The sequence below is a fragment of the Tympanuchus pallidicinctus genome, unplaced genomic scaffold, assembly GCF_026119805.1.
Source record: "Tympanuchus pallidicinctus isolate F22 unplaced genomic scaffold, pur_lepc_1.0 scaffold1, whole genome shotgun sequence".
In the NCBI taxonomy this organism is placed as follows: domain Eukaryota; kingdom Metazoa; phylum Chordata; class Aves; order Galliformes; family Phasianidae; genus Tympanuchus; species Tympanuchus pallidicinctus.
The window spans coordinates 64,810,291-64,823,373 of NW_026294618.1; the positions used below are offsets into that span (position 1 = coordinate 64,810,291).

Here is a 13,083-nt window from a genome sequence, read left to right on the forward strand (position 1 = left end):
AACCTGGGTGGTTTCATCAATATCTTGGTAGCTGGAAAAAGGTGTCTGAAGACTTAAGGTCTTAAAACTCATTTCTCTCAGTACTGTTTCTTTTTCTGTTCAACATGCTTATTCATTTGGGTCTTATTCTGAGATATCTAATTGCACTCTGCTTTTTAAAGGAGGTAGGGCCTGGACTACAGATAATTTAACACTTTGTGTCTTGTCTGCTGAATTGTGCTTCTACCTGCTGGTTCTTATTTAGCGGTTATGGGCCTTGACTTTGTACTTGTGCTCTGGAAGCATATGAATTAAGTCACTGTTCTTCATCTGATAATGTGGCTCAGGTTATCACCAAGCTGAATCACTTCTGACTGCATATCCATACCTGGCACCAGCCATGTCCTGCAGCAACTGCTTTGTTAGTGTGTTACGTATCAGTAGAAGAGTCTGTTATGACCAACAACGGTTTCACATAGTTAATGATTTAAAAGCTGGAGGTTTTTATCATAAATAGTGGCATAGTGAAAATTATATAAAAAGTCTTCATTTTGGGGAAAAAATAGCTGACAGTTTTTCCATTTGCATCTCAGCATCAGTTTTTCTTTCGTGGTTCATATCCTAGGCTTCATAGCTTTTTTTTTTTCTCTTCTAAACTGCAGTTAAATTGTCACTAGTAGCTATTTAGTGCAATGTTAATGGGTACGATGGCTCTATTTAACAGGGGTTCCAGTGTCCCTGAAAATGATCGACTGGCTTCAATAGCGGCCGAGTTGCAGTTCAGATCCCTTAGTCGTCACTCCAGTCCCACTGAGGAGCGAGAAGGTGATTGTCACAATATTAGGTTGTGACCTGAATGTGCTGATGATTTATGCCTTTAACAGATTTTTATCAGTTCCTGCTCCTTAACCCTCTCAATTTTTTTTTTTTCCACCTTTCCCATTCAGACTTACATTTTTAACTCCCAGGGTTATACTTTCAGTTCTTCTGTTTTCAGATATAACTGTTCTCTTGCTTTCCATATTGTTTCCGAATTATACCTAAAGGAATTTCTTGGTGTCTTACGAAGTTACATTATGCTAAATGAACTGAGTACCATGGTTGCTGAATTATACCCCATCAGATAGTGAATTTCTGAGTGCTGTTAACAAAGTAAACATACAATAAACTGGACCCACTGGGGCAGTGAAGAGCTTCCAGTCAAATTCTTTAACTACCACTGCAGCATTCATGTTACAGACACTTGCTGTTACTTGAATGCAAAGCAGTGTGGGTGACTTTGTCTCAATCAGGGTTCCTCTAGGTGTACCCAGCCCCCGTATGTGTGGTATTTTTTGGTAATAAAAGCAGAATCACAGTGTGGCTGAGTTTATAAGAGCCCTCTGGGTCCACTGCTGCAGCCTAGCTCCAGTAGAGGCACTCAGAGCAGGATGCCTCAGCCCAGGTCCAGGTGAGTTCTCAAGATCTCCAAGGAGGAGACTCCACAATTCGTGCCAGTGCTCAGCTACCTGCACAGCAGGTAGAAGCTCTTCCTGGTGATCAGATAGAACATCTGTTGTTCCAATTTGTGCCCACTGCTTCTTGTCCTGGCACTGGGCACAGCTGAAAGGAGCCGTCTGGCTGTGTATTTTTTGCATCCTCCTTTCAGATATTCCTACATGTTAATGAAGATCTCCCCCTAAGCCTCCTCTTGTAAGGTGATGTGTTCTGTGCAAATGAGAATGAAGTATGAAATCACAAACAAAGCAGAGCTGGTATTGCTGTTGTTTTGCAAAACGAAGCAAAACACATACAGTGGAAATTTATCCCGAGTGGTGTGTTTTATTTTGCTTTAAGAAGACAGTGAAATTATTGTTTGTTACAGGCTTATTCTCTTTTTAATATATATCTTTTTAATATAGATGTTTGAATGGAAGATTGACTTATATTGGAAAGAAGCTAGTCTTTTTTATGAGGAAGTTTAAAGTTTGCTTTCCTGCTGAGTTATATCCTACGTATGATTCTCCATGCCCTGACTTGAAGTGCTTCCTCAGTTGCTGAAGGAGAGCTCTTTTCCTATATAAATTATATCTCATTTCAGAATAGCTTTCATAGAATCACGGATTCATTAAGATTAAGATTGGAGAAGACCTCTAAGATGTAATCTAATCCAACCACCCACATACCACCAGTATTGTTTGTGCTAAACCGTATCTCTCATAACTTGTTTTTTAAAAATAAATCATTTTTTAATTTGGGAGCTTACACTGCTTTATATACTTGTAGGGTGTTGATATGTAAGATTTCAGTTTCTGCTGCATATGACTGCATAATCCTTAATATGAGATAAAGCCACTTTTATGCTGACAGTATTATTTCTCTAGAACCATCATATCCAAAAGGAGATTCAAGTGGCTCATCGCGGCGGAGCTGGGAGCTCAGAACCTTAATCAACCAGACCAAAGGTGGGAGTCTAGAAGTCACCATAGTGTGGCACATCCTAAGCTATTGCTATGTTTTAATGCTCAATTTTAATGCTCATTTGAAAAGGTTTTCACAGTTTTGTTCCCAGGAAGGGGATTTTTTTTTTTTTTCCCAGAAATCTAGAAGGCTTTTTTTTCATTTGGAACATAAACAGTGAATAAATGGAATTGGTTTAACCTGGAAGGAAAAGAAGAGCGAGGAGCAAACAAAGTTTCTAAAAGAATGCTGCAAATGCTGCAAAGGAACTGTTCTTACTATCTACTGTAGATAACAAAAGGATTAAAAACTGGCAGTAATCGTAGGCAGAAGAATACGGGGATATTTCAGTATCTCCATCTTTTGGAAGCTGTTTGAAAAAGGTTAAACTAGACAGACGTGTAATTCTTCTTCTTAACAAGGAGTGTATAAATGACTGCTTTATTGAAATGTTTTTTAGCTTCACTGGCTAGGATTCAGTTTCATGATGAGACTTCAAATCTGGAGTTTTTGAGTTACCTCAAAATATCTGTAATAACAGAACTCTCTTACAATTCAGTAGAGTAAAAAACTTAACTGCCATTCTGTCCTTAATAACCCTAACACATTTCCATTATCTACCTGTGGTTAATTACAGGGGAGATATAACAAATAAAAAAAAAACCAGAAAATAGATCTTTGCATTTCAAACATTTAACTTCCTTTAATCAATTAAAAGATTAGTAGAATAAAACTTAAGATAAATTATATTTCCTTTAGTTTCATATTTTATTCATACGTGATGTCTAAAATGCTTCATCCTTTTGCTACTTCTGAAATTTGATGCACAAAAGTTATCCTGTAGGTCAAGTCCCTTGGTGTGATATCTGTATGGGAACTGCTGAATCACAGGTGAAGGCAATTCACCTGTGCTGCTGGAAGGGGTGGAGCCTGGCTCCATCTCTCCTAGACCCATTTAAGAGCTGACTACCAGTGGGGAAGGATCTCTTCTGGAGATCCCCTCCATTGGATTTTCATAGCGAGCCCAGGATACATGGGTAAGCATCTATTCTGCTTTGGTGTAATAAGTGTGTAACCAAGCTGTCTGGTGTATCTTATAACTATAACATCTGTACATTCATTGATTGTACAGATATCAAAAGGTAACAAAATAAAACATAAAAACAGAGAGCATTTTTAGTCATAAATTGCTCATCACTCTTCCTTTCAGACACTGTTTCCAAACAAGCACCAATTGAAGCTGTTCAAAAGTCTGTTCAGTTGTTTGAAGAAAGGAGATACAGAGAGATGAGGAGGAAGAATATCATTGGCCAAGTTTGTGACACACCAAAATCTTACGACAATGTCATGCATGTAGGTTTGAGAAAAGTGACTTTCAAGTGGCAAAGAGGAAACAAAATTGGTAAGTTTGTTAAATGTTCATTTGTCAGACTGGGAAAGAAAATGTAATTTTTTTTGAAGGCAGTCTGAGACTGTCTTCTGAGATATTTCATCTTTGCGTAGGTAATACCAGCATCACTGAAATCAGGATCTTGAAATACAAAATACAGTTGCAGCTGAACTTTGTGGAAGTTCAGTAAAGTTTTCCCTGCCCAAATAAGAAGCAAAGGAGTGAAAGGATTTGGTCAGGGTGATTACTTATGTATGATCCTTCAGTTCCTGCACATGTTCAAATCTGCTTTGATTTGCTGAGTTCTGCTTTTGGAAGAAACACAAAAATGAGTAGAAATGACCACAATCTTTAGGGTTTGTTTCATTCACCAACATTGTGGTTTCTTCCCACGTATGACTATTATTTCCTCTTTGGTTCAGGATTTGTAGGAAAATCCTCACACTTGAGTGGTTTTCTTTCAGATCAGCCTGTTCAGTTGCTTACACTTTTTATTGCTGCATTGAATTCAGGACTATGGGTATTTTATTAGGTGCTACAGGTTAAAAGCTACTTGAAATTTTAAATGAAAATGCAGCTGAATGACTTTGGCAAGGTGAGATCAGTTGATGTATTATTCACTGTAGTGTAATTCATTTGTCTTATTTTAACTGCAGGTGAAGGCCAGTATGGGAAGGTATACACCTGTATTAGTGTTGACACTGGAGAGCTGATGGCTATGAAAGAAGTGAGTATTCAGTATGTGAGAATCGCTGCTGCTTTTTTCCAAACCAAATATACACGTGCTGTAGGGCAGTAAGGTCTTCTGAACATCGTTGTTAGCTAGCTCAAAAAGGACTGGAAGACAAATTGTTTCTTCGTGTGGCCACAATTGCTTTTTGTTGCTTGTTTTTCCTTATGTTCCATAAGCCTTTTCTTTCAGTGTACAAGTTTGAACTTAAATGAACTTAAATTAAAGAATATGGATAATTCCAGAATGAATATTGAATGAGTACTTACTTAATATGTGTGAACCCTCATGAAGAGATCTTATTTTTGAAAGAAATTTTTCTTACTTTACAGTATTTGACATTTGATTTACTCTTTCTTCATTTCTTACATAAAAAGATAGGAAGTATGTTTTTCAGCTTCTCCTATATATTAGGTGAGCTAGGGTGATCCACAGAGCTGTTGGTTAACCTGTTGGTTACAGAAAACCTGGTTTTCATTACAGCAGCAAGTAAAGCTGTGTAGGCATAGAGATCCTTCTCCCCTCCAACATTTTGTTTTTAAAAGCATGTATACTATTTGGTTTTACTGCATTTCCATATCCTTGTACAGTGACAACCATCAAGTGTTCACAGCAGTTACCATGGCAGCCGTTTGGTGCAGTTACACTTTAATGTGCCAGTTCTTCCACGTATGATATGTATTTGAGCTCACAAAAGCATGGAAAAGAAAAGGTGGGCTTGTGCTTGACTGCTTTTGTGCTGTAGTCACACAATGGCCAGCTTTAAAGGATTGAAGTGACATTTCCCACTATCAGATAGTAGTGCTCTGCTTATTCTTGAAATACAGCATACAGTTGTTTTAGCCACAGAATCATCAGCATCTCTACAAATAATAATGAAAAAGGTTTACTGCAAATGCACAGCGTTGTGACTTTGGAGAGTTGGAGTACATGAAATACTTGAATGCCATTTCCACGAAGTGTAATAGGAATTGTTGTAGAGAACAAAACAGTTGTAATGTCCTTCTTTAAAAAAATATATATTGTCTTGTACACAATTAATGAAATTTCTGCGTTCTACCAGAACAGTAAAAATAGCATTTCCCATAACTTCCTGAGGATTTTGCTTATTTATGTGTGAATGAGAGCCTTAAATTAGTTGCAGATGATTGCTGATGTTATTTTATTTTTTCCCTCCAAGAATGTGCATCTCAGCACACTGTAGGAGAACTAATGAAAACTGTGCCTTTAATCAAAGCTTCCTAATTGTTTTTGTTTCATGCCCCACCTTTTCTTTGCAGCTGCTGCATTCTCAGTAAAGAAACCTCAAAGCAAATCCCTAAATCACCCTTGATGAAATACCTGGCAGTTATTCTTTCTTGAAAGATAGCTGTCACTGCTCTTCTCTGATCCTCTTGTACCACCACATTTACATTAGAAGGCGAGCTCTGCAGACATACACACATGTGCATACATGTGTGACTTTAAGTTTCAGCTTTTTTACTTGTAAATGGAGATGGAATTCTGGAACTTCTGTGATTGTTCTGTGTTGGAGAAAAAAATCCAACTTTTAGCAGCTTTCTTGATTTTTTGTATTTTCTCTTGTTCTTTAACAGTTTGAAACTTAATAGCAGTGAAATAATGAAAAATGTTTGTTGCAGATAAGATTTCAACCTAATGATCACAAAACCATCAAAGAAACAGCTGATGAACTGAAGATTTTTGAAGGCATCAAACATCCTAATCTTGTTCGGTATTTTGGTGTGGAGCTCCACAGAGTAAGAAAATATCAATTATGTTGGGAGAGAGGAGGAGGGTTGCATATAGGGCTGAGAAAATTTTAAAAAGCTTTGGTTCATTGGAGGTTTTACTTCAGATCATTCTTGTTTAACTTGTCTGGATGCCTCTGTGGATTGCGTTGCAGTGTCTTTCTGCCCATGAATATTAAGATCTCTCTAAAATGTAGTTTGCAGAAATGTTCTGAAACTGATACGTAAACAGAGAATTCACAGTGAGTAGAGTGAGTGATGCTGCAGCTGTTCAGTGCTGCAGCTCTGTGTGACTGCTCTAAGTGCAAACTGTGATATGTACTTTTCGGTAACTTTTGTGGGTTAAGACTAGAGATTCAGTCTAAAACTTGTCACTGTTAGCAGCAATGTTTTCTTATCTGAGCAGCAAAAATCTGGTTGTCTTAAAGAGTTGGATCCCACAGCTGTGTGTTCAGATACCTGACTTTTTCTTACTCTCTGATTTCTGTATGCCTTTCTTCCCTTCCAAGTCTCAGCTCTTTCCTGTATCTCCACCTGTTCCCAGCTAGGGAGCAGGATATTGAGTGTCAAGCTGGAAAACTGTGTGTTTGACAGGCTTCATCAAAATAGATGTATTGATTGCCTGCTCTTTGCTGTTTTGGAAAGGGGCAAAGGCTGCTTTCTCTTTGCATTTCTTTACTTTGGGACACAACTTTGGGTGTCTGTGCCACTGGGTCGTTAGTTTCTCAGGCAAGTACTAAGAGTTCAGCATCTTTGCCATCTTTTTGTTTTAAATCTGGCTGCGTTTGGCTGAAGGTTCCAAAATGGGCTTAGAGAGAGAGAGAGGGAACAAGTACCAAAGTTTTCCTTAAAGTGAGTTTGAATTGGCATGCTTATTTGAAGAAGAAAGAGCAACAAAAACCTTGCCCTTCTCAGACATGAAAGCATGTTAGTGCAGAACTGGGAATAAGTATTTCTGACTTCTTGCTAAATATGCAGGGAGCCTTTTTGTATTTCTGCTTAATGTGCCTGCAAGATTTCCACTGCAAGATGTCCATGTCATACCACCACATAGCATCAGTTGCATACAAACGACACAGACAGATATGGAAAGAGATTTTCCAGAGCTGTGAAAATGAATGTTAGGATGAAGCATGCCCAAGAAAATAGAGTTTTGAAGAGATGATTTGTTAGATATTCTGTAGTCAGAGGTACTTCCACTAAAACTTGCCCTTTGGTAGGCAGTTAAAGACAGAAGAAAAACTTAGTTCTAATTCAGCAGTTAAAGAAAATTAAAATCAATGATATCTGGTTTGATTCCCACCACAGGAAGAGATGTACATCTTCATGGAGTACTGTGATGAGGGCACTCTGGAGGAGGTGTCAAAACTGGGCCTTCAGGAGCATGTCATTAGGCTCTACACAAAGCAGATCACGATTGCTATCAATGTGCTACATGAACATGGTATCGTTCATCGAGACATTAAAGGTAATGTGAACCAAAAAGGTAATGTTGTTTTGGTGTTGTAGAAGAAAGTGGGGGGAGAGGAGGACGGGACGAGGCCTTTTTCAGATATAGCACACATTAATCTATACAAGAGTTGAGTAAAAATCTTTTGTGTGGTTTTCAGTTTACAAGTTGTCTAGTTAAATGTTCCTTCTTAAGCACAGAGCATTAAAAAAAAACAAAAACAAAAAACATTCACCAATGGCATTGTGAACTCATAACTTCTGCCCATCATCTGTTTTGTTTTTGGAGAGGTGGTGAGGATTGTTGAGGATTCTTCCAAACTCAAGTTCTGGTCCTTGTATTTCTATCATTACTGAGTTATGTAATGCTATTTTTCTTCTCAGCTGTGTAAGAAACTGTGGCATTTTCTGGGAGCTGACAAGCAATGTACTATGCTAAAGTGGTCCAGCAGAACTTTTCCTAGCAATTCTCATACTGCAGAAGAGTTTTAGTCTTTCAGACAAATAGTTGATTAAGCACAATACTGAAGGCTTTGTTAAAAGAAGTTTAATGGATATGGTAAAACTATGTATCATGGCTTTTTTCTTTTTGGTTTTTTTTCCATACATGTATGTACTCATGCCTGGCTCTCAGGTTTTGCTTACGAAGTAAGCAGAATGGAACTACAGTAACTTGAAGGGGAGATGGTTTTGGTATTTGCTTAAGGTACCGGTGTCAGTCTGCATTTCACATCTGTTTTTCTTTTCCTGAACCTTCTGAGAACATCCTCCATGTGTTCAGTTCTCTTGTTTTTGTTAGCTTGACATATTTTGCTCACCTCTGGCAGCAACTTAACAGAAATTAGGGGAACAGTGCACACAGTGTGCCCAGTGAATGTTCATTTTTATGACAAGGCAGTGCAACCCAACGATGCTGGGTTTCTATGTCCCTCTTGCTCACAGGGCTTTGAACCATCGCAGCAGTGTAGGAGGTTCCCAGTTGCTCTTGGTCCTTTGGCCTCGTGCTTCTCATTTGGGAAAAGAACTATCTACGATCCAGAGGCCTCCCATCCAGGTAGGCCACTCTTGAGTCAGTTTCGGCTTTTTTCCCCTAGAAAAGAACTTTCCTTCACACCCACTCCCCAGCAGTCTTGCCTTTTCCTTCCCGACCAAAGATTTATCTGCAATTGTGAATTTCCCTCTGTGCTTGTCACAGTACCTTCCTTATCCTTTACTTGACCGTCCCATATCCATGTTATTCTTAGCTGGATCGCACTCTCCTGGAAGCTTGCGATCCAAATTCAAGGCTGACCGATAGGGATTTCTTTTGTGCTCCTCTGTGTTGTTGCTGATTTCTGGGTGTGTTTTCAATTAGGTCTTCCTCTCATCAGAGAAACGCACTGAAGAGAGAAGAGCTGTTTAACAGAACTGTAAGGCTACATTATCCAAGGCGTTACTGTTGCAACAGGTTCCTCCTCGCAAACCTTGGGACATTCCTTGAGAATAGTAACAGCTGTCAGAAGTGACCCTCTGTAGAACTGTGTACAGACTTTCTCTAATCTTAGTGGCAGAATTTGAAGGCAGACTGCAGAGAGGGTTTTTCTATAAAGGCTGCCTTATGGTTGCATTGCAAACCTCTTGCTCCATCTCTTTTTATGCTAAAATTACATCCTCAAGTTCTCAGACAACAGCAGTAAAGAAAACTCTGTTTTTATTTTTAGCATAATGCCAGAAAATTTACACTTACTTACAGTTCATTACTCTTATTTTTCTCATAGGGAAGAATGATTTGTTATTCAGTCTGCGTTAAAACTGCTTTTCTATGGGAATCTCACTGACAGGTCACAGTAGATCTCTCATGGCCAGTTTGTCAAATATCACTGTGGATCTGTTTCTTTCAGCATCAGATAAATAATTACTCTTAAAAACTGTTTCATCACATCCCACAGTTGGCACTGGCAAGCGCCTGGTGCTCAGAAGTTCAGTCATTAGCTTCGTAGTGTCCATTGGTGCCACCACTGCCCTTCAGATGTTGTTATGGCATCTGATTCTGTGAGTGTAAAAGATGCAGCAAGACACAGCTATAGTGAATTCTTTTTCAGACTGTGGTTGTGAGAGATGCTGAGGTTAGCATTGGTTCCAGACTGGGCGCTGCTTTTTGTTAGTCTGCATCTATGTACAAAGTAGCTGGTGCCTGTATGTGGTAGGTGAGTTGGTCTTTTTGGATGCTTATACTTTATCCTGCCTACCAGATTTTAAACTCTTTGGCTAAGTCCAGATTTCCTCAGTTATAATTACTTCTCTTTTTGCGAGGAAGCTGTGCCTCAGCATGATAATAATGGAATGTTTAATGCTGAAGAGAATCTCTGGACGTCTCGGGCTGAGCCTTCTGCTCAAAGCAGGGCCTGCCTCAGTATCAGATCCAATAGCAAGTTAGACAGGGTCCTGAGCAATCTGATCTCATTAAGTGATGAGTATCTCCAGGGATGGGGACTCCCTCTTTCCTGGGTCTCATCCCAGTGACCGACCATCCCCATTCTAAAACACCATTTCCTAATATCTCCCTGGAATTTGCAGATGCTTTGTTGGTGTCCGTTGCCCTGTACCATTCCACTCTGTGTCCTTGAGGAAAATTTTATTATTGTTGTAACATTCTGATGCTGCTGAAGTTGAAAACAGCAGTAATTTCCCTCTCTCTACGCACTCCCCAGCCTTCTTTTCCTCACACTAAACAAACCCATCTCTCAGCCTTTCCTCATCACGTGTAGCAGCCCTCTGACCATCTTGATGACCCTGGGCTGGGCTTGATGCAGTCTGTCAACATCTGCCTTGTATTGAGCAGCCGCAGAACTCCAAGTGTGGTCTCCCAAGTACTGAATTGAGAAAAGTTAATTGCAAGGTCATGCCTGGTGCCCTCTCTTTGGGAGACCAGGGCATATTACTTAGAGTGCTCAGATTGCATTTAGACCTGAATACAGAAAATGAAGGCATTGTATTTGAAACTTCAGTAAATCAGAAACCTGTGAATGAGACACTCCAGGCCATGAAGTCTTCATCAAAGTGTTATTGTACTCTTGTTAGTTACTTCTGTTAGCTCTCTCAGAATTTCTGTTTATCCCTGCCTTCATCTCTTTGTGATGAGCAGAGGGAAGGAAGGTCATTCAACAAGAGGCAGAAGGTTATTCAACAAGAGACTGAGCATTTCATGCTTTCCATGTGTGAAAAAGAGGATGATAAAGCTGATTTTCTCATCAAAGGGTAGCATTTGGCCTGAAGCAAGTTGTTTCTTAAATGAATGTGACTGTTTTGCTGCTAAAGTACTGTGAGGAGTGGCTATGAGCTGCCCTGTTGGTGAAATTATGCCACATTAGTCACGGGGATTTCAGTGCCGCTGTTTGGGCTCTCAGTATGAGACCAGCACCTCTGGAATATCACACTAGTGTCAGTTTTCACTGTGCTTAATCTGGGACTGATCCTCTAAACTTGAGTTTAAATGCTTTGGGTCACAGCTGTTTGCTCTAGCAAAAGTACCACTTTTGGTGTTTGCTCTGCTTGCAGTTTGCCAGGCAGGTTTTGTGGTGTAAATGGCAGTGGTATTTTGCAGAGCTGTGCTGCTTCCTTCCCTTCACTAAGTACAGTGGAGCTACTTTTTGACAGCACATATGTAGGAGAGAGGGAACGGGTAGGAGTCTTGACTCTTTGTATTGTTTTAGCCAGGGTCTCTGGTTTTAATTTCCTTTGCTCATTAACTGCACAGATATGGTAGGAATTTTGTTACGTTTCCAATCACATTGACTGTAAAGGTTAAAAAGGATCATTCATCCTCAAAGCACTGCTCTTCCATCCCCTGCTCTCTTACCCAGGTCCTGCTGGGTTCTGTGCATGTGTCTGCTCTCTAATGAGATTCTTTAAAACCCCTAGAGCTTCGTCTTGTTCTCCAAAGCACAGACCAGAACTTTGAGGCTCCAGAACACAGTGCATCAGTGCTGGACTCGTTCGCACCCAGAAAATGTCAGCAATGCGAGTCTTCAAGTTCTCCCTCTTTCTTCCTGGTGAAATTTTGAAATTTAGGTTTGTTGCATTTGACAGTTCTGGATGTTTTCAGCAGGACAGCTGATAGGAGCTTTTGCAGTAACATTTATGCTAGAAAAGTGCCACTATTTTTCTTGTTTTTTCAAGGTTCTGAAAGACTTTATTTGTAATTTCTAAACTGCATTAAAGCAAGTTATCACAATAACTTCATATCCAGTCAGAAGGGAGATATTGGACTTCAGCTCAGGCCCTTTGCACCCACTTGAGTAGCTTCAGAACCTTCTTTGTAGCCTTTTATGCTATTTGCATTCTACTTTCTTGAGGAACCAGTGTTGTTTCGAAAACGTTTCTTGTAAAGTACTTGTTAGTGGCCAATATCCCTGTGCTCTGTGTGGGCTTACTGTACCCACTGCCTATGGGACAAATCGTTCGAAAAGCAGTGGGCAGTTGTTTGAGGGAAAAACCATTGGTACTCCTAATGGTCACTCACCTGTTGCAGTGCTTATACTTAAGAGTCCCATTGAGCCGCTGCCTTGTAGTGCTGTTGCAGGTTCCTGTTGTATTCAAGGAGCTGATGGCTGCTCTGTGTTTTGTGTGTGTTCCTGACTGCAGGGCCCACAGTGACATAGAATCATAGAATGGTTTGGGTTGGGAGGGACCCATGTGGGTGCCTGGCTGAGTTTTGCTGTTTGCCAGCAGAAAGAATTCTGATCTTGAGCATGTGCAGGCACCTGAATGCTGGGACTGGAAAAGTAGTACTTACTGAAAGTTAATTCTCTTACGGTAATCGAAGGTTAGAATTTATTTCTGTTAGCAAATTCTGTTTCTCCTCCTTGTAATGCCTAACGCCTCTTGGACTGAATACATTTTGCTTTAGTTATCGTGCATTCTCAGAACTGTAAGGAGAATCCTTTGGGAAATGGGGAGGTTGGGGCATCATTGATCTACTCTGCCTTTTTTTCACTTGAGCTGTGTAAGGACTCTTTATTTTCCATTCAGATCTTGGAGGTGCACAGCCATACTAGCTGGGCATTCAGTAAGTCATTAAGTAAGAGAACATACATAATAGAAAGGAGGAGCAGCCCACGATTCCTGCACTGGCCCTTGCTCAAGGTGGAACAGAAGTGAGAAACTTCTTTTGAGAGATTCAGAAGAGCCCTTTTTAAAAGAATCTTCTGTGTGACATGGGAAAAGGCTCTGTGTAACGAAGCCCCACAGGCAGTTGTGTTCTGTGCATACCATTAATCTTTCCTGAAGAGAACTCACAGCTCAAGCTGCACTTCTGCCAGGTGACTTGCAACCTACTTGTGCTTTCATTGTGATACTTGCAGGATTGG

General features: G+C 40.0%; 1 protein-coding gene across 7 annotated transcripts in view; it reads left to right on the forward strand.

Annotated features, from left to right (window-relative positions):
* MAP3K4 (mitogen-activated protein kinase kinase kinase 4) overlaps positions 1-13,083 on the forward strand; it is a 68,704-nt gene that overhangs the window by 52,340 nt on the left and 3,281 nt on the right. For 6 of the 7 annotated variants that reach the window (XM_052683716.1, XM_052683681.1, XM_052683700.1 and 3 more), the window contains 6 exons: positions 704-804; positions 2,343-2,423; positions 3,629-3,820; positions 4,465-4,535; positions 6,179-6,295; positions 7,595-7,754. In XM_052683716.1, coding sequence (XP_052539676.1) covers positions 704-804; positions 2,343-2,423; positions 3,629-3,820; positions 4,465-4,535; positions 6,179-6,295; positions 7,595-7,754 — 722 coding nt within the window. Of the gene's footprint in view, positions 1-703; positions 805-2,342; positions 2,424-3,628; positions 3,821-4,464; positions 4,536-6,178; positions 6,296-7,594; positions 7,755-8,677; positions 8,790-13,083 lie in introns of those variants that run through there. The other variant, XM_052683731.1, reaches the window with a different exon arrangement.